Genomic DNA, 21,816 nt, shown 5'->3' with positions numbered 1-21,816 from the left:
GCGGTATTTTGTTAAAGCAGCTAGAGGTGACTATAAGACATGTGGACACCATACTCTTCTCTGTCCAGTGATAATTTTGATCATGTGACTTGCTTTGGCCAGTGGAATAAGACTAGAAATGAGAGGATGCAGTTCTGAGTATAGGCTTTAAGAGGTACTGCATATTTTCATCAGCTCTTTTGAGATTCTTCCCTTTACCATGACAACAACATGCCCTAGATAAGGGCTAATATTTCAGTCTTAGTCCCAGAATGAGAAAGCATGTGGATGAGCCTTGAACTTTACCCATAGTTTGGGGCAGGCAATAACACCGACCCTCAGGCAGGAGCCAAGAATATAGGTAGCTGACCTAGGAGTTAAAAATCACTGAAACTTGGGGATTTTTGTTATAGCAGCAAAAGCTGACTAGTATGGGGGACAGATATGGGGAATTTCTCATCAGTGACAATGCCCCCACCATTCTACCTTAGTTCTAGAAAACTTGGAAGAATAAGGAGCAGAGATTTGGGGACAGGCCAGGTCTGCGTTTTGGGCAGGTTTACTAACCTCTTTTGAGTTTCAGGTTTTTAATCTATAAAATGGCCTCTCCAGGTGGGTGTAACAATGAAATAAGATAAATTGTGTTAAGCCCATAGCTGTACTGAGAACATACAAAACACATCTGTTCCCTTCCTAAATGTGATTCAAGGGGCAGTGGTAAACACTTGAGGACTGACTGACTGACTGAATGAACGAATGAATGAATCCTTCCAAATCTGAGTCCTCATTCACTGGAGCACTTGCAAGCCTGCATGTCCTCCTGTACCTTTCTTCTTCATCACTGCTGGTTCCTTCTTCAGCTGCTAACTTATCCTGGTACTCTTCTCCTCTGGGCAGGGTCTGAGGCTTATTCAGCTTCAGGCATGGATCCTAAGGCAAAAACAGTCACAAGATGAGACTAAGTACACCTCCCTGATTCAATTTGTGGCTCATCAAACCAGAGAGCAGAGGAAAAAGAGCCCCCAGCGATCCACAACTGATGTACAGTCTGCAGGCTTGGCATGATAAGGCCTGGGATGATTCAGTACCTAGTACAGTGCCTGGTTTAGGAGCAGCAACAACTGCTGTATCCAGGCCTTCAGTTGGCCAAACACTTCACAGCTGATGTAACTCAAGCACAGAGAGAGTAAGTACCCTGTCTAGGGTCCCACCATCAGTGAGTGGTGGAAATGGAACATGCAATCAGGTGGTCTAACCCTGGGGCTGCCGTGGGGATCAGAGAACATGGCCAGCAACAGCTTGCTAGTCAGTATGAACAACCGCTATTATTATGATACCCATTTTAAGGTGGCAGCTTGTGACATCTCATTACATAGGATCAGAGAACATGGAACTTGTTGAATGACTCTACATGTTGAAAAACAGGGTGTGGTGTGAGGAAAATGTAGTAAACCATGAGTGGACACTGAGGTCTGGGAATCTTCTATGAATTGAATTCGTTCATGTTACCATTCTCCCCTTTCCACAGGGCTAAAAGGTGAAAAAGATGTTCTTCTTTTGATTTGTCTATTTGTTACAATAACCACTGTCTATGAACACATTACAATAAGACAAGCTAAAAAAAAACAAAAAAAAAAAAAAAAACAAAAAAAAAAACAATAAGACAAGCTAGGAATACATGTCCCCGTTGGTAAATCTCATTAAATAATGATAAATTGCAGCCTGGGGTTTCCACTAACTAGTTGCATGACCTTGAGCTAGTCTCTTCCCATTTCTGGCCCAGAACCTCATCAACTGTAAAACAAGGTGTTGGTTACATCTGTGGTTTTCAACTTGTGCTCCAGAGACTTTGGGACTCCCTGGGCCCGCAACCTTCAGAAGGGGCAGAGCTGAGGCTAAGGGTTTCCTATTCCCTCTCAACCTGGCATGAAATTGCTTTGGTTGCCCTTCCAGGTACCAATGTCTATTAAAGGTCACCAATGTCAAGGCCAATCAATGATGACCTCCTTGCTGCCAGTGGTCACTCCTCGGGCTTCAGCTAACTGAGCTGTAGGACTAGAAATATCTGGTCACTCCCTCCTGCATGCAGTCCTCTCTCCGGGCTTCTTCCTCCTTTGCTAGCTGCTTTTTCTTAGTATCTGCTGCTCAAGCCACCTGCTCCTCTATCCCACACCTTAGTCCTTCGACTTCTTTCTCTCACTCCCCAGTGTCTCATCTAGTTCCATGAATACTGACAATAAACAAATTTAATCTATTTCTAAGCTTTACCCTAAAGTCTGGACTTGAATATCCAACTGTCCTCCAGATATCACTTGGATGCTTAATAAGCTTCTCAAACTGCAACATGTCCAGAGCTGAACTCTTGGATCTCACCCTCCCCAAACAACAAGCATGCACTTGCCTGAGGGCCTTTGCACTGGCGGTTCCACTGCCTGCAAAGCTCTGTCCTGTAATATTTGCATGCCTTGCTCCCTCACTTCATTCACCACAACCCAGAGACCTTTTTTTTTTTTTAATTTTATTTATTTATTCATGAGAGACACAGAGAGAGAGGCAGAGACACAGGCAGTGGGAGAAGCAGGCACAGGGAGAAGCAGGCTTCATGCAGGGAGCCCGATGCGGGACTTGATCCTGGGACTCCAAACTCACACCCTGGGCCGAAGGCAGGCGCCAAACCACCGAGCCACCTGGGGATCCCCCCAGAGACCTTTTCTCACTTAAATTCTGGGCTCTGCCTATCAGGCACCTATGTTTAAGTCCCAGTTTTTCTTATTATTAACAATGTAACTTTGGGACAATTAGGTTGTCACGGGATTAAATACCCCAATAAATATAAAGGCTTTAAAATAGTATTAGCTACCCAGTGAATACTCAAATTAATATTCCCCAAGATTATTGTTCTCTGATCACCTTCTCTAAACTACCACCCCTTCTCACTTTCTTTCTCCTGCTTTGCTCTATGTCTTCCTCAAAATACAGATCATGGCCTGATACTAATTACTTGTCTATCTTTTTACTGTTTCCCTCACTGGAAGGTAAGCTGCATGGGGGCAGGGATTCTGCTCTGTTCATCACTGTTGCTCTGGTTCCCAGAAACAGTGTGTGGCATATGGAGAGCACTCAGTAAACCCTATATGAATAAACCAAAATGAATCTCTAGGATAGCAGGAGAGCATCTTGTCCCACATTCACTCCATTCTCCATTATATACCATGGCCCAGATACTGAGTGCTTCCCAGCTCTGCTCAGGAGCCCTTTCTGCCTTTATGATTCTCAAATTCCAAGTTCTGCTTGAATCATTTGTGTTGTCTCTAAACGTAGCAGATACCATGTGATGCTTAACCCCTTACTTCCAGAGAAAGGTGGAAGGTGGCACTCAGAAAGCCATTGGCCATCTCTGCCAGTGAGGGCCTATTGTAGAGTCCCCAGAAGTGATGGCCCTTTGGGAAGTAAGGGTTCCTCTGCCTCCTACCCTATCAAAGCCTTCATCTTCCCTTCTGGAGTGATATGTTCTGGGTCAACTTAACTGAGCTAGAACTACATTTTCCTGGCTGTCTTTCCCTGCATAATTCTGAGCCATGTGAGTTTGCATAAGATCTGGAAGATGGGTGTGAAGAGCTGCCTTTTTCTTTTCATGCTTGGATGCTTGATGCAGGGCACCAGGTGCTGTGGCAGTTCATGCACATTGTCACTGATCTGCTGGCTCACCTGGTTGGCCTGGGCTGCGTGGGGCTCTCAGCTCCTCAACCTCCATAGGCTTCTCCATTTCCTGACCCCAGGGCATGTTTAGCTCTACAATGAAGGATACTGGATTCTCCTACATGTCACTGAAATCGGCAGAGCTGGAGGCTCATCAGCTTCAGAAACCAATACCATTCAAGTTCAGCCTCATTGGTCTTCCCCATTCTACATCTGTCCTTCTTTCCTTCGGACTGCCCACCCAGCTGTAGGCTTACTTTAGGCCTCACATTGGATACAGATGCAAGAGTTGCATATAGAGTGTTTACCTGGCTCCCACAATTATGCCATGTTGTCCCCAAAAATGAATCCCATATTCTTTATTATTTCTAGTAGTCTGTTTCTCTGATCAAACCCTATCTCAGGCACTCTTTCATTTCCAGGTCCTACTTATGCTTCAAAGCCCTACTCACCTGCTACTTTCTCCCTGAAGCCTTCACAATCTCTTTTGTTGCGATTATTACTCTCTGCTCTTGAAGGTCTCATAACAATTTTTTTTTGCTACTGTAATTCGCTCACAAATATTTTTGGTCATATGCCAAATGCCAGGCACTGTTACAGAGACTTACCAATAAATAAAACAGATGAAAGTTTTTCTGCTTTGTATCAGTTATAGGAGTATTCTCTTTCTCCCTTTCTGGAAGGTAAAAGTAATCCCAGATATAATTTTTAAAATGTTATAAATCCTACAGCCAGTAACTGAGAACATGCTGCACAGTCATTTTCCTTTGCCTGAATCCTTTTTCTTTACTGTGTGTAACTGGGTACTAAAATCCAGCTGGTTGACAGGGCCCAGTGAGTCTGGTTCATTGCTGTGCACTTTCAAAAATGATGTCATTGACCAGCTTTTACAGTCTCCATGTGGACCGTAAGCTAAAAGGCCCAACTTTGCCTACTACTTTCAGGTATTTGTGGCATTAAAAATATCCTGGATAACTCCAATTCCTATAAAGCCCAGAAGCAAATATCACAATCTAAGCAAAACAGGTGAGACAGGTGAGACACCTGCTATGAATACATGTTCAGTATAATCCAGAGAAAATTGCACAATGTGGAACAGCAGCAACAATCAAAATAGCATAATATGACAATATAAATACATAATTATTAAAATTAGTCCAAGTTTCAAGAGGGAAATGGAAGAAATATTGGTAAACAGAAAGCAAAAAATACGTTGACAAAAACAATCCTAATGGTATCAGTAATCATGACAAACATGAACTGGCTAAGTTCAACATGTTATCTATCCTGGAAAAAAGAACCATTCCTGAAAACTCTAATAATGAACCTGTAGGCATCTAATAATGAAGCCTGAAAACATGCAAAATGTTCAGAACTATTAAGGAGAAATGGGTAAATTTGTAACTGTATGCGAGAATTTAATAACTACCTATCAGAACTGATATATGAAGTAAACTACATGAGCTAGGGTATAGAAGATTTGAACAACAAGATTAGTAAGCTAAACCTAAGAGGTAAAAAAAAATGCTAATCAGTGCTAACATTTATATGGTGCTAAGTGTTGCCAGGCCCTCAGCTCTATGAGCTGAGCAGCATCATCCCATTTTAAAGGTGATGAAACTGAGGCAGGAGAGGATATACAAGCTCCCCAAGATCATACAATGAATATATCACAAAGCTAAAATTCAAATATAGCCAACCCCTGAACAACATAGATTTGAACTGTGAGGGTCCACTTAACTATGGATTTTTTTCTCAGTAAATACAGCACAGTATTATAAATGTATTTTCCCTTCCTTATGATTTTCTTAATAACATTTTCTTTTCTCTAGCTTACTTTAAAATATGCATTGACTGGGATGCCTGGGTGGCTCAGTGGTTGAGCGTATGCCTTTGACTTAGGGCATGATCCTGGGGTCCGGGATCGAGTCACACATCAGGCTCCTTGCAGGGAGTCTGCTTCCCCCTCTACCTGTGTCTCTGCCCCTCTCACTCTGTGTCTATCATGAATAAATAAATAAAATCTTTAAAAAATAAAATATGCATTGACTGTTTATGTTATCGGTAAAGCTTCTTGGTCAACAATAGGTCATTAGTAGTTAAGTCTTTGGGAAGTCAAAAGTTACATGTGGATTTCTAATTATGCAAGGGAGTTGGTACCCCTAATACTAGCATTATCCAAGGGTCAATCATATACTTAAATGACCAAACTGAGAATATAGGTTTCTTTTCTATCACATAGGGAACATTTAAAAGGACCTCATGGGGTGCCTGGGTGGCTTAGTCAGTTAAGCTCTGACTTCAGCTCAGGTCATGATCTCAGGGGCCTGGTATCACTCCCTGCCCAGTGGGGAGTCTGCTTGTCCCTCACCCTTTCCCTCTGCTCTCCACCACTCGTGCTCTCTATCACATAAAGATAAAATTCTTTTTAAAAAATGACCCCACAAAAGTCTACAAACAAATCTCACCACAGTTCCAAGTGTTGACGCTCTACAGACCAGGTAATCTGATGACAATGCAATAAAATCAGAAAGCAACAAGTAAGTAGATTTTAAAAAGTAAACTCTGAGATATAGCTAAAGACACACACTTAGAGGGAAATTTACAGCTTTCACTGTATTTATTAGAAAACATTCAAGAAGTTAGAAAAAGAATAACCAAAGAAACCCTAAGTAAGTAGAAGGAAAGAGATACAAAAGACAAAATTAATGACATAGAAAAGAAGAGATCCGAGCAACACATCTGAAAGCTGGCTTTTTGAAAAGACACATGAAGCCTGATCAAGAAAAAAAGAAGAAGAAACTTGAAGCAATATGAATAATGGACAAATATCTCAAGAAAGTTATTATAGAGATGAAAAGGAATTTCAAATGTACTCTGAGACTGTGAAAGGAAATGTACAGGATGTAATTTCTGGGCCACCTTATCAACAGCTGATGTATTTAAAGGCATCCTGGGCAGGAGTCCAGAAACAGGAGAGGGTGGAAAATGCTATAAGAAGCTGATGATGTACCGGGATGACTACACCGGCTCCCAGCTGCCTCACATTTTTCTATTCCCCTATGTTAACTGATGGAGCCTAGAACTCTGTAAGGTGGGCAGGAAAGATATTGCCATCCTTGTGTTACAGGTAAGGATGTGAGATCAGAGAAGTAGTCCAGCTCCTTGCCTCGGGTCACTTGATCCCTGGACCCCTGGATCGTCCCATTCCCTGCCATGTGATTCCATGTACCCACAATGGTACTCAGCACTGCCACGTTGGCAAGATCACCAGCTGCCAGCATCAAGCACATCCTACAAATGTCCAGTGAGAAGTATCTGTGAAACAGACACTTAAAATCAATCAGAGAGGGACTTCTGGGTGACTCAGCGGTTGAGCATCTGCCTTTGGCTCAGGGCGTGATCCTGATCCCGGGATCGAGTACAACATCAGGCTACCTGTGGGGAGCCTGCTTCTCCCTCTGCCTATGTCTCTGCTTCTCTATCTGTGTTTCTCGTGAATAAATAAATAAAATCTTTTAAAAAAATCAACCTGAGAGATAAAGGTTGTTTTCCTAATCAACAGGGACATGAGCTCAGTAATCCTTTCTGTCCAATTGCTTTGTTCCATCTCCCAGGCCCAGAGACAGGGGCATCCTGTCCAAAGAAGAAGGTGAGGGATCCCTGGGTGGCGCAGCGGTTTGGCGCCTGCCTTTGGCCCAGGGCGCGATCCTGGAGACCCGGGATCTAATCCCACGTCAGGCTCCCGGTGCATGGAGCCTGCTTCTCCCTCTGCCTATGTCTCTGCCTCTCTCTCTCTCTCTCTCAATCTCTCTCTCTCTCTGTGACTATCATAAATAAAAAAAAAAAAAAAGAAGAAGGTGAGTCCTCCTCTCTCTCTGTAAGTAATTGGAGAGGGACCCGAGTGTTCTTCTAAATCATCCTCCAGTCATGGCTAATGTTTGAAGGGGTTTCTAATCCAATCTTTAACTACTGGGGCTCAAAATGGTACCCTCAACTCCATTCATTCAGTTGTCATGTCACGTATCATTCTGTGTACAAGATGGTGCTAAACATCTGCCACATGCAGGTCCATTAGATCCTGGAAAGGTAAAGATAAGAACACATAGTTCTTGATTTCAGCAAACTTATGGTTCAGCAGGGGGGACGCATAGACCATAAAAATGTCAAAAATATTTCCCTCCTTTCTCCCCCTACATAAGTACCTGGCATTTGACGTCAAAGTCCGTCATTCAAAAGGCCCTAGGGTGCCATCAGGGTATTTCACAAATGGACAAGACCATGGAGATCAACAGTTGACTGAATGAGTGCTTTCAAGCCCACTGATACTCGTGTCAGTGGTGTACTCCTCTCTGACCTTCAAATGGAAAAGAATCTCCATCTGCCGTTTTCCTGGTTATCTGCTTGGGATCTCAGTGTCTTCCTCCCAGGAACGACCCTGAGCCACTCCTGGTGTATCCAGGGTTATCGGTCCCCAAGTCACACTCCTGGTTTCCCCACGAGGCATTTTGCTCCAATTCCGCCCAGTGCTCTCTGTCCAGGACCAAAATGGCCTGGGCATAAGGTGTGCACAGAAAAATAAACAGTCCTGCTTCTCCTCCAACCATCCATCACAAAAGTCTCCTCCCAACTACTCCCAAGCAAAGAGCTGTTTATTTTAAACCTGTGTTCACATTAGGTCTTCATCTTTCATCTTCCAGGCAGTTAACCTCTTCTGGATTATTTCTATTTTAAAGGAACACCCACGCCCAGGAAATCTCCTGGAAGGGAATATTCAAAGTCATTCTGAAGTTCAGTTGACAATCTTTCAAAGTTAGCATTATGTACATCTTAAAATAGAACACTTAATGCAATGAGGTTTTGCTGAAATGATTACAGGGGACTGTAATAGATACTATAAAGTCACCTTACATTTACAGGATCTTAAACAGTTTTGAAAAGTGCCTTCATATGCATTCTTCTGTTCATTACCACACATCTCTGGGTGTGGAGCCAAGTAGGGATTATCGCCGCCACTTTACTAAAGAGAAGCAGTATAGTGTCAAGGTTTGGAGAATGGGTCTCAATTTCCCTATCTGTAAAATGAGAACAATAATGACACTTGTCTATCAGGGTTGCTGTGGGGCTGTGTAAAGTACTATGTTCTTGGCACACTGTCAGGGCCTTGTCTGTGTTTGCTACTCAGAGTAATAAGGAAACTGATCTCAGTATTTAGACATGGCTGAGGTCCCCAAACGAGTCTGGGGGAAAGCCGGGGTAGAACCCGTGTCTTAACCCTCAGGCCGGAGCTGTTGTCCACCCTATCCTGTCTTCCCAACTTCAGCAAATCTCAGCCTGATTCTCAGCCGAGAATCTCTCCACAGAGTAAATCTTTAGGGCAGCCTACCTTGTTCCATGTCAGATAGGATCGGACCCCTCTACTCACACCACACAGAGGGTACACTGCAGTTGTTTGAGGGCTTAGGGATTATTTGCCCACTCCCAGGACAGCTGACACTCTTGGCTTCATATGATCCACCAGGTCTGCTACATGGTAACAGCTGCCCAGCACACTGCACAGGACCTCCTGGGAGCCGAGGACACTTCTCAGGCCTGGGAGAGCTTCAGAGTACCCCCCCACCCCGTTTCTCTTCCTACAGGCCTTGGGGATTCCACCTTGGGGCCTTTCCCTGTGCTCCTTCCCCCTGCCCAGTCCCTTCCTGGTGAAGTCCTCAACTTTCAGTGTCCAGGCAGATGGTGGCAGATGTCACTCCTCTGTGGACCTTCCTGGACTACCCTGAGCAGAAGCCTGCCTCTCCCATATTGGCTGCAAAGAATCTCTCTGCCATTATTACAGTATTTATTGTACCAGCTTATTATTTAAGTAAATACTTTCCCCCCCACTAGAAATGGAATTCTCCAAGGACCCAGCCTGGGGTTTATTTACCCCAGCATCCAGCCCCCATGCCCTGCATAGACACCACATGTAAATATTTGTTGAGGCTAAAAGACTTGAAACATAACGACTGCAAATGACTCTCCTTTTTCTTCTGGAGGGATACAAGCATGAGAATCTGTGCAAACTTTCCTCCTTTTCTGCCCTAGTTCACTGTGACCCAGGCACCAGAGGAGCCTACCAGAAAAAAGTTTTCCTTCAGAATTACTAAGACTGACATGGCTTCCTGAAAACCAATGAATAAAACTATGTATCTAAGAGAATCAAAGAGATTTGAAATGAGAGATCAGGACAAAAGGTTCAGCAAAGTCCCCAGCTAACCCTGCCAGGGGACAGAGCCACACCCATATTTGGCAACTGTACAATCTGGGAGTGGAGTGAAAACAGCTCGGCTCTCAACTGATGTTATTATTTATATCTCTCTTGACTCACCACAGTTCTTTGGCAGAAGAGCCAAGGGCCTAAATCAATACTCCTGAGTCATGAACAAACTTAAATTTTATAGCCCCTTGTCACTCCCTGTGTAGTGCCAGCTATGACTGCACTACAGGGGATTACTCACACATCTTCTACACCAGCCCGAAAAATTCTCTAGGACTTCATATCTCTAGGGCCTAAGCCAAGCTTCAACTCACTTGGCTGGCATATAGTTGGCTTGCCAAAAATATTTGAACTAAATTCCAAATTTTCTCTGATTGGTCATGTTGAGAAAGTTTTATATTGCACTGTGTTGGCCACGTTGTGGGGAAACAGGCACTCACATGTGCTGCCATTGGGTGTGTGCACTGGGACGTCATTGATGGAAGGCAATGTCATCTAACTATCAAAGTTAAAAACGCACGTGCCCCTGGACCCAGAAAATTCTACAATCATGAGTTAGCATCCACCAAGCATTTACACATGCTGGGTACTTTCTGACACTGTACATATATGAATTCATATGAATTCATTTAATCCTCACAAAAGCCCTCTGAAGTAGATGGTATCATTGCCCCAATTTTACAGATGAAGAAGATCTAGTAAAGAGCCTTTAAAGCCCAGGCATCTGGTTTAGGGTGAGCTTGCCTAACTGCTATACTACACTATATCCCTCTACAGAGCTAGCCGCCGAAGTACTATCCGTAATGGAGAAAACCTACTTAAATATCTATCACAAGGGAAAAGTTAAATACATTACAGTTTTTCTGGACAAGGGGATACTAGGCAGTTTTTCTTTTAAAAAAAAATGAGGTTGATATGGAATTGTACTGATCTCCAAGCTATGAAAATTTAAGGTAGAAAAAGTAGAGCACAGGAGGGTATGCTACCATTTGTAGAAAAAATAATATATTCATAATTATGCTTGCCTATGCATGGTATATAGCTCTGAGCAGATACACAAGAGGAGATAAAACAAAACAGACAGGAAACTAGAGAGAGGAGGACTGCTTTCCACTGTGTGCCTTTATATACACTCATGGATTAATGATTTGAAAAGAAAACAATTTAAAAGAACAAACCATACCTGCAAAGCACGTAATAGTTGCCTAGGAGAAAGCACAGCACCAGATGTTTAATTCTATTACTAAATGTCCACCCAGTTTTAAAGCTGTTGGTTTATGAATGCTTCTCTCTTCCAGAACCTAGCTCAAAGGCTGGCACCTCCTAGTTATTCCACAAATCACTATGGAATGAATAAATGACACACATGCAGAGTTGAATCAAATGGAACTGATGTTCACTGAGGTTCCAAGTGCAGTTCTATGTATGAGGGGTGTGTACAGCTCTTTAGAAACCAGGTTCATGAGAGATGATGTTCTAGACCAAGAAGGGCAGGAGGAGAGCCAAATTTCAGGGTGAACCAACCCATGGTTGTCAACATGCACTAGTATTTTGAACTACTTCAGGACTCTTAGCTACAGTAGTGGTTCTCAACTGGAGGCAATTTTGCTCCCAGGAGACATTGGACAACATCTGGGAGACATTGGGGAAATGCTACTGGCATTTGGTAGGTAGTGGCTGGGGACGAGGCAGAGAAATCCTGAGTTGTCATAACAGCTCTGGCGCTTATTCTTCTGCCCTGGAATATACCTAGAACTTCTACATGTGTGTATTCTCCCCTGAAAATACAGCCAATGCACAATCTTCCTGAGCTTATCAACCTTATTTTCACTGGAATCTCATCGCTCAGGAGCCCAGCCAACTCTGTACCATCTTCCTGCCACAGTCACCTTGAGGAGCTGAGAAATATTGGAATATTTGGGGACAATCTTTCCGAGAAATCTCACAGGGTGCTGGTGGAAAGTCCAGCTGTCCCCCGGGCCAGTTCTTCCAGAAGAATGCCAGCTCATGAGGCTGGGTCTTGAGAAACTGAGGGAGAATGAAAACACCTGCATATTTCTCAGGCAGACCCCATCAGAAAGGATGCAGTGCCCAGATCAGGAAGGACCAGTGCCATCGAGGAAGGTGTGTCTGCTCCACTGGCCTTCACCTGCAGGCATATGTGGGAGCCACGAGGGCTGCTCCAGCATTCTCCCCCAGGCTGCGTGTCAGAGGGGGAAACACAGGGTGTCCTGGCTGCCTGTCCCAACCCCAACGCAGAGTTGAGGTCTGTTTTATCTGGGAGGCATCCTGGACATGTGTCGATACTCTCACAAGGAGAGTGGGGGATCAGAGACACGGAGCCAATGGTTCTGTCCTGTCTTGGCTGCTCATATGCCTGTGACCATGGGGCAAGCCACCCAAATTCTCTGGCCTTCAGTTTCTTCCTCTGTAAAATCAGTGCCTTACAGAGTCATTGCAAAACTACAAAGCGGTTATAGATGGGGGCTATGGCTAGAACCAACCAAGCCTCATACAAATGCTATCATTCAAATCCATATCCACCAGGTTTTTGGCTCATTTTTACACCGGTGAATATGTCGTTAAGTATGGGCTATGCCATGGGGCTGCTGGCAGGACCAGGGCTCAAGCTCTGGAAGTCTGGGGTCAAGGGAGAGAAACTGCGATTCCTATAGACACTCAGGCACATGGATATTGTGAATAAGAGATGGGTGAGGATGAAGCAATGAGATTCAGACTCGCTTACGTGTGTCTTCCCGACCGGAGCTGGGCTGAAAATTCGGGACAGTAATCAAATCAAATTTTTCAGATGGTGGGCTTTTGATGGCTCCTGGTGCAAAGGTTAATAGGGAATGCTGAACCAAGAGAGTCATTCAAGCCAGGACACTCAAACACCAACGTCACGGGAGTTATTTACGTGTTTGACATCATGCAACAAATGTCAAACAAGTGCTTACGTTCTGCACTAAATTGTGGCCCCGGAAAGATATACTCAAGTCCTAGCCCCCAATTCCTATTAATGGGACCTTATTTGTATATAAGCTTTGGTGGATATAATTAGTTGAGATGAAGTCATAGTGGATTCGAGTGGACCCCACGCAAGGGTCCTGGTGTCCGTAGAAGAATGCCATATGAAGACCCAGAGGCACAGACACAGGGCAGAAGGCCACAGGGGGACAGAGGCAGGGCTTGAAGCATCTGCAAACCATAGAACACCCCAGACTGCCAGCAGCCATCAGGAGCTGGTAGACAGGCATGCAGGAGACTCTCCCTCAGAGCCTCCAGAAGGAACCAACCTTGCTGACACCTTGACTTGGGCCGTCTAGCCTCCAAAACTGTGAGACAACCCATTTCTGTGGTTTAAGCCACCAAGTGTGTGGTAATTCATTATGGCGGCCCCAGGGAAGTAAAACAGCTTATCAGGAGCCGACAAAAGACCGCCAGGAACCAGCTTCGGCCCTGCAGTGGTGTCCCTACAAGGGCAGCCTCATGGGAAGGGCTAGTGTGACAGTAACGGACACCTCAGACGCCGGGCGAGGCGGCCAGGGGACATTATTACGATGCTTCCTGCTGGGCGGAACCGAAGGCCGCCTCTGGGCGAGCGCCCTTTTATCTGCCAGGCAAGCTGCTCTCAGACAGGGAGAGAAGATTGCATCTGACAAGCCTTGTTCTTTTTCAAACCACACGGATAATTACTCAGAACTCTATTTTCTTCATGGTTTTTGCAAATGGATTTTGTGGTTTGGTGTGTTTTTTTTTTTTTCAGGCATTTTGGCAGCTCTGGGGGCGGGGGGCAATGAAAGAACCCATTAATGCCAGCATGTGTCACTGGGATGATGAAGTGCTGAGAGAAGAGAAATATCCTAATTAAAGCAGAAAAAAAAAAAAAAAAAAAAGAGGTTACCTGGGTCTCTAAAATGCTGCAATGCTGGCAGTCCAATTCCTGGGGCCTTTCTTTGCCTCTTCCGGGTCGTACCTTATTCTGTTGGATAAATTCTTCCAATCTTAAAACCTAAAATAGAAGAAAAGAAACACTTAGTAATGAGACAAAGTCCCATCTCCTGATAGGGTCATTAATCCGGGAAACCATTCTCCTGGGTGAATTGGTTCTGGGGACACTGCCCCATTAGACAACTTGTAAAGATGTTTCTGGAAAGGCCATTTCTAATTGGCTGGTTGCTTCTTCCTAAAAAAGATGAACATGGCAGGTTTATAGTACTCTATACTTCCCTTTAAATTATGTATATAAATACATTCATACAGGAGCTGTAGGGAGGTTTTCATTGGTTTTCATATCATTTCTGAAAGGTCACTCTATTTTTTTTTTAAAAGTTAGTTGGTAAGGAATAGCAATAATATTTAAGAATTATACCAAAGAAAGGTGGCTAAAAGATGCTATTAAATCATATAGCCCTAATTATGATGATTATTGTTAGCCAATTAATTATATAGAGTATTTGATTAAACAAACTGGCTTCTAGAGTAAAGAAGAACAAGGTGTTCTAACTCAGATGTTGCTAACAAATCTTTGTGGGGGGGCATCTGGGTGGCTCAGTGGTTGAATGTCTGCCTTTGGCTCAGATTGTGATCCCGAGGTCCTGGGATCCAGTCCTGCATCAGGGTCCCCCACGGGAAGCCTGCTTCTCCCTCTGCCTCAGCCCCTGCCTCTCTCTGTGTCTCTCATGAATAAATAAATAAAATCTTAAAAAAAAATCTTTGTAGGAAACTTAATACTTATCAGGCCCTATGCCAGGTATGAGAACGTAAGAGAGGGGGACAGAGCAAGAAGGTAAGAGAAAAAAATATAGCCCATGCTCCCAGGAGCTGTCATTTTATGGAGAAGGCAGACACATGGTTATAATCATAGAAACATTCAGAAGACAAAATAATAATAGTATCATTAATGATGTGTTTGCTCTGCCAGGCACAGACCTAAGTATTTTACAGTATAAACTCTTAATCCTCACAACAACTACTATGAGACACAAATTACTACAGAGAAATTACAGCAAAACACTCTGCCCAGGGGAGTCTGGGGCAGCTTTTGGGGCAGTGAAGGATGAATAGGAGTCCATCAGTGGAGAGGGTGAGAATGAACATTCCAGGCAGTAGGAACAGCAGGTGCAATGGCAGAGGAGTGGGTGGGAGGAAACAGAGTCCAGGGGGGTAGTGGTGGGAATTAGGTTAGGCCCCAATTATGAAAAACATGGAAATTAAAGATCTGGGGGAAGGAGTAGTGGGGCCTTGAGCAGATTTGGGTTTTAGAAGGCTAGTTCTGGAATTAGCTGGTGCAGGGAGAATGTGAAGGCAGGGAGATACAGGCCAAGGCTCTTGCAAGACCCTAGGGAACATCAGAGAAGAATAAGATTATGAAAATATTTATACTGCATCTTGCTAAGGCTTATGAAATAGTCAAAGGAGTCCTATGCAATTGTTTATGTAACATCTACAAGAGGTAAAGAAAAAGAGTCTAGGTGAGCCATCCTGGAGGTCTGATAAAGAGAGGGGGGTACCGAGGCCTTCAGTGGTAGGACCCACAGGACGTAACAACTGACTGGATGAGACAATGGGAAAGGGTGGGGGCTCCAGGTGAAGAAGGAGGAGCAGGAGAGGAGGAGGAGTTCAGGGCTGACTCTTCCATTTCTAGCTTTGTTTAGCGGGAGCACAGATGATGTCACCACTAGCATGGTGGGAGAAGTGAAGGATGAAGAGCAGGCCTGAGGTGCTCTGTCAAGGTCAGCCTCTGGGCTGTGCCAGCCACCTGCAGATACTCAGGTCCTAAATGGTCTTCGGTCATCAAAGATGCTGCATACTGTGCTTGAGGGAGTATTAGCATAATGGTTAAGAGTGGGGACTTCAGAGCCGTGTTATCCCGGTTAGTATCCTGGATAGTAGTATCCCGCTACTCATTACCTGTGTGGCTTTGAGGAAGTTATTTAGCTTCTCTGTGCCTCAGTTTACTCATCTGTAAACCAGGGATAAGAAGAGCACCCACCTTGTACAATGGTGGTGAGGATTAAATGTTAATATATATAAGCAGCTTTAGATAGTACCTTAATAGCAGGCAACAAGATTCACCACTGAAAGGGGTTGTCAGGGGCATTCAGAGAAATAGTCATAGGCAGGGGACCCCTGTGTCCCATGTCTGAACATGACTGGGCTGGTCCCACACACCTATGTGAAGCCTCCTTAAGCTCTGCAGAGCAGCGTAGCCCAGATCCAATGTGAAAATCAGCAGTGCAACTCAACAGGGAGGGAGCAAGAGGGGGAGAGAAATGGGCATCTTTCCTGGGCCACCACCTTGGGCTGAGGTGGAGCAGAAGCCTCTGGAGCACAGACTTTCCACCAGGACCTCTCCTCCAGAGCCCCTGATATACCAAGTCCAAGGCATGGCATGCCCACCTTTTAGAAAAATGATCGCTTGTGACATAGAAGAAAAGGTTGGAGGAAAGCATAATGTGTACACGTGTCATTCAGCTGAAGGGATAACATATCATAAATACAGCTGCCACCTCCAAGCTTCGCCCACCACCCTCTCTCCCTTCTAGAAACAACCACCGGTTCAGAATTTTCTGTAATTCTCCAGCATGTCTCCAGACTGAACCCATTATGTATTCCTAAGCAATCCATACTGTTTTGCACACGGCTTCTAGATTCTTTATGATCTTATTTATCTATTCATGGGAGACACACACAGAGAAAGAGGCAGAGACATAGAAAGAAGGAGAACCAGGCTCCCACAAGGAGCCTGCTGTGGGACTCCATCCCAGGACCCCAGGATCACACCCTGAGCCAAAGGCAAACGCTCAATGGCTGAGCCACCCAGGCATCCCGGCTTTTAGATTCTTAAAAGCTCCCCCAGGAAGTTGTGGTGCTCGGTCAGGGCTGAGGAACCAATTTCATGGGCTCCTGAAGGGATGGTGGACTCAGGACTCATCTGGAAGGTGCGAAGGAGGGCAGGGGAAGCAAGGAAAATGCTTTACATTTTTGTGTGTGTGGGGGTTCTAATTAGGCTCAAGAATGAAGCCTGTTTCCAATCCTTCCCTTGAGTTCCCTCCATATAATGGTCAACAGGTCTTTTAAACTTTGACCTTGGGTGGTAGGTGGTCTGGACAGGTGAACCCACATGGCAAACTGTGATGTTCAGCTGGCCTACGGGCATTCTCTACTTCCTCCCTTGCCTGCCTCCACTCTGCCTTCCCAGGCTGGCCTCATGACACAGATGTTACCAATGGGAAGAGGAGTCAGTGGGAGCCCTCTGGGAGGGCTTGTGGTTTCCTGATGAAGTGTGCAGGCCTAGACATCACCGCCCCTCCCTGCTTTCTGGTGTAAATTTGGACCTGACAACAGAGTGATGACAGTCATTTTCCAAGCCTGGGGGAATCTGAGCTGACTTCTCCATTAGATGCAGCAGGCACAGGGCCTAGGGCCCACAGTACTTTTAGAAGCTATGACAATATCTGAATTTCTTTTAAAGTCAGAAGGTAAAAATGCAGCTTGGTTATATTAATTTTTATACCAATAAAATATAATTTTAATATTTTTTTCAATAGAGGAAGGAGCCCCATGAAGTCAAAAGCAGCAAATACCCAGGAAAGTGAGGACATAGCCCAGGGGGAGAAGAGACTGTGGGAATCTCAAATATACTAGGCCTGATATCATCATTTAGCCACAGAATCAGCCCCAGCAGCCTGCTGCCTCCTTCTTTTATGTGAGACATTAAACGCCTCTTTGTTAAAACTCCATAAATCAGGCTCTCTGCTACTCAAAGCTAAATTTATGCCCCTTGAGACAGATTTCTTGTCAGGCTGAAATCCTTTCCTTTCTTCCATGGATGCGGAATGTTTGGAAGTCAGGCCAGTTTTCTGAGATTCCTGGCAACTCAGTTAACCAAGACTAGTAATTCAGAATTTACCTCGAGCAGAGAATTCTGGAGCTTCACATTTAGGGCTGCTTTCTCTTCTTCCAGCTGCTTGATTTCATTTTCTGACTTCTTTTTCACTTCCTCCAACTGTGCTTCTACTTCCTAAATGATGATTAGAAGAGTTATTCATACAAGGTATGAATGCATAGACAGAACATGTACATATTCATACCCTGCCTTATCCCAAAGGGATTCAAAGAAGCTTACAACAAAGATCACAGGATACAAAATTAATATACAGAAATCCATTGCATCTCTATACAGTAATAATAAGGCAGTGGAAAGAGGAATTAAGAAAACAATCCCATTTACAATTGCACCAAAAAGAATAAAATACCTAGGAATAAAGTTTACCAAGGAAGTGAAAGACTTCTACTCTGAAAACTATAAAACATTGATGAAAGAAATTGAAGACAACACAAACAAATGGAAAGATAGTTCACGTTCACAGATCGGAAGAACAAATATTGTTAACATGTTCATACTACCCAAAGCAACCTACACATTTAATGCAATCCCTATCAAAATATCAGTAGCACTTTTCACAAAACTAGAACAAATAATCCTAAAGTTTGTAATTTGTATAGAACCACAAAAGACCCCAAATAGCCAACGTTATTTTGAAAAAGAATAAAACTAGAGGTATCACAATTCCATATTTCAAGATAAACTACAAAGCTGTAGTAATCAAGACAGTATGGTACTGGCACAAAAAGACACATAGATCAGTGAACAGAATAGAAAGCCCAGAAATAAGCCCACAATTATATGCCCAATTAATCCTTGACAAAGGAATCAAGAATATACAATGGGAAAAAGACCGTTTCTTCAACCAGTGGTGTTGGGAAAACTGGACAGCTACATGCAAAAGAATAAAACTAGACCACTTTCTTATGCCATACAAAAAATAAATTAAAAATGGATTAAATACCTAAATGTAAGACCTGAAGCCATAAACATCCTAGAAGAGAATAAAGGCAGTAATTTCTCTGACATTAACCATAACAAAATTTTTCTAGATTTGCCTCCTAAGGCAAGAGAAAAAAGAAAAGCAAAAATAAACTACTGGGACTACATCAAAATAAAAAGCTTCTGCAAAGGAAATAATCAACAAAACTAAAAGACAATCTACTGAATAGGAGAAGATACTTGCAAATGACATATCCAATGAAGGGTTGGAATCCAAAATAAATAAAGAACATACAACTCAGAGTGCCAGGCTGGTTCAGTCTGTAGAGTGTGTGACTCTTGACCTTGGGGTTGTAAGTTCGAGTGTCTCAGTGAGTGTAGAGATTACTTACAAATAAAATCGTTAAAAAAAATAAACATACAACACCAAAAAAACAAATAATCCATTTAAAAATGGGCAGAAGACATGAACAGATATTTCTCCAAAGAAGACATCCAGATGACCGACACATGAAAAGATGCTCCACACCGCTTGTCATCGGGGAAATGCAAATCAAAACCACAATGAGGTATCACCTCATACCTGTCAAAACCTGTCAACAACACAAGAAACAGCAAGTGTTGGCAAGGATATGGAGAAAAATGAACCTCTGTGTACCATTGGTGGTAATGTGAAGTGAAGTCACGATGCAAAACAGCAAGGAGATCCTCAAAACTTTAAAAATAGAATTACTATATGATTCAGTAATTAGACTATTGGATATATACCCAAAGAATACAAAAACGCTGGTTCAAAGGGATACATGCATCCCTGTGTTTATAGTAACATTATTTAAAATAGCCAAGTTATGGAAACACCCCATGTGTCCATTGACAGATGAATGGATAAAGAAGATATCAGACACACACACACACACACACACACACACATGCACACACACAGGAATACTACTCAGTCATAAAAAAGAATGAAATCTTGCTATTTGCAGCAATATGGATGGATCTAGAGAGTATAATGTTAAGTGAAATAAGTCCGACTTAGAAAGACAAATACCATATGATTTTACTCACATGTGGAATTTAAGAAACAAAACAAACATACAGAGAAAAAAAGAGACAAATCAAAAAACAGACTCTTAACTACAGGGAACAAACAGATGGTTACTGGAGGGGAGGTGAGTGGGAAAGAGTGTACTTATCATGATGAGCATTGAGTAATGTAAAGAATTGTTGAATCAGTATATTGTACACCTGAAACTAATATAACACTGTATGTTAACTATACTGAAATTAAATTTTTTAAAAATGATTGATTAATAATTTAAAAAGTCACTGGAATGAGTAAGTCTAGAGTAAGTAGCATTTTATATAAACCATTACTTCATTCTTGGCACTGACTTCTGTATCTCAGCTTTTATATTATTTAAAGGAAATAACTGTACAGTTATTAAATTCGACTTCAAGTTAAAAAAAGAAGTTTGCAATAGTCATAAAATATAAGAAAACATAAATTAGAAATACACAATAGGGTCAAAAGAAAACAAATGTTAAGATTATACCCCAAATCTGATATATATTAGGGTGGGACATGGTAGACATCTGGGTTTAGGTTTTATAGCGTCAAGTAAGAAAAGAATGCTCATTACTGACACAATTCTCAGTGTTCCATAAGTCAAGAAGCCAACTATGTTCTCAGATTCAGGGAAATACTAAAATCAGAACAAAATTTTCTTGTGGTCTTCCCAACAGTTTCCATACTTTAGTCAAAATGATGGGGCTCACGGGGTTGCTTCCTCCACGGTTCCGCACCACAGCCTGACAGCTTTACACAGAAGATCCAGATAGAGGAATGTTCTGGGGACCATACAAATGGCACAGCCTTTTAGCTGTGTGATCTTGAGCACATTTCCTACCCTCTCTATGACTCATTGTGTTCCTTCCATGCCCAGTACAGTTCTGGCTGGGTAAGGGATGGATAAATAATAAGTACTACTATTACTCTGATAGATGCCTACCATTTCCAATCTAGCTTATTTGGGGAGAAATCTTGTAAGTATCTAGAAGAGTGGATGAAATGTTCCTCTTAGTTGGCCTTTACAAGTAGATAACAGGTCACTGATTCAACAGATATTTATTGAAACTCCAGATACTTATTGAGACCTACCATTTGTCAATGTTCTCAGAGCTGGAGATAAGAAAAGACAAAACATCTACTTGCCAGGAGCTCATGTCGGCATAAAAGATGCAGCCAAGTCAATGGGTGAAATGTAGTACACGCCATTTTGGATGGCAACAAGCGCTCAGGAGAAATAACAAGGCAGGAAAAGGAGCTATGGAGGGTCGAAGGGATTGGGTTCAGTTCACATAGGTTGGCCAGACAAATCCTTGGGAGAAAGCGACTCTGGAGCAAAGGCCTGTATTAAGGAAGAAGGCTAGCCAACGAGATGTCTTGGTGTGAGAACACCGGGACCTGCACAGGCCCTGGAATGTTCTAAGGACACAGAGGAGGCCTCTGTGACTGGAGTGGAGTGACAGAGGGGGAAGAGGATGTGAGGGTAAGAGGACACGGGGAAGACCACAGGAAGCCTCATACATTATGGTAAAGATAGATCAGTAAGATGAAAGCCAACATTTGGAAGTGGAGTGATATGACTCAGCTCTAGCAAAGTCACTTGGCTTCTGTCTTGAGGACAGACTGAAGGGGGGAGGGGAAAGGCAGGGCAGCAGGCAAGCCAGTGAGGGCGCTCAGGCAGGAACCCAGGCGGGAGCTGAAGGGGGCTGGACCTGGCGACAGGCATAGAACCACAGATGTTTTCTCAGTAGACTGCTAGCATCTTGAAAAGGGAAGCGCTGAGGACAACACCAAGGTTTCTAACTCAAGCAGGGGGACGATGGTGCTGCCATTAACACAGATGAGGAAGACAGAAGAAGAAGCAGGTTGGTGGACAGCAGGAGGAGCTCGTTGGGGACATGCTGAATTTGAGACCTCTGTTAGGTGTCCTGTGTGCAGGTGGACACATGGGTCTGGAAATCAGGAGAGAGTTCTGGA

At 43.4% G+C, this 21,816-nt stretch overlaps 1 protein-coding gene across 1 annotated transcript in view; it reads right to left on the bottom strand.

Annotated features, from left to right (window-relative positions):
• The window catches only part of FAM184B (family with sequence similarity 184 member B), a 131,561-nt gene that overhangs the window by 28,005 nt on the left and 81,740 nt on the right, over nucleotides 1-21,816 (bottom strand). Inside the window, exons 6-8 of the mRNA XM_038533310.1 lie at nucleotides 17,850-17,960; nucleotides 13,839-13,946; nucleotides 806-909 (exon numbers count right to left, since the gene is read on the bottom strand). Of these exons, the coding sequence (XP_038389238.1) occupies nucleotides 806-909; nucleotides 13,839-13,946; nucleotides 17,850-17,960 (323 nt within the window). The remainder of the gene's footprint in view (nucleotides 1-805; nucleotides 910-13,838; nucleotides 13,947-17,849; nucleotides 17,961-21,816) is intronic.

This window comes from Canis lupus, chromosome 3, assembly GCF_011100685.1.
Source record: "Canis lupus familiaris isolate Mischka breed German Shepherd chromosome 3, alternate assembly UU_Cfam_GSD_1.0, whole genome shotgun sequence".
NCBI classification, from domain to species: domain Eukaryota; kingdom Metazoa; phylum Chordata; class Mammalia; order Carnivora; family Canidae; genus Canis; species Canis lupus.
Note: the sequence above shows the minus strand (reverse complement) of the source record. Positions and strands in the feature narration are given on the sequence as shown.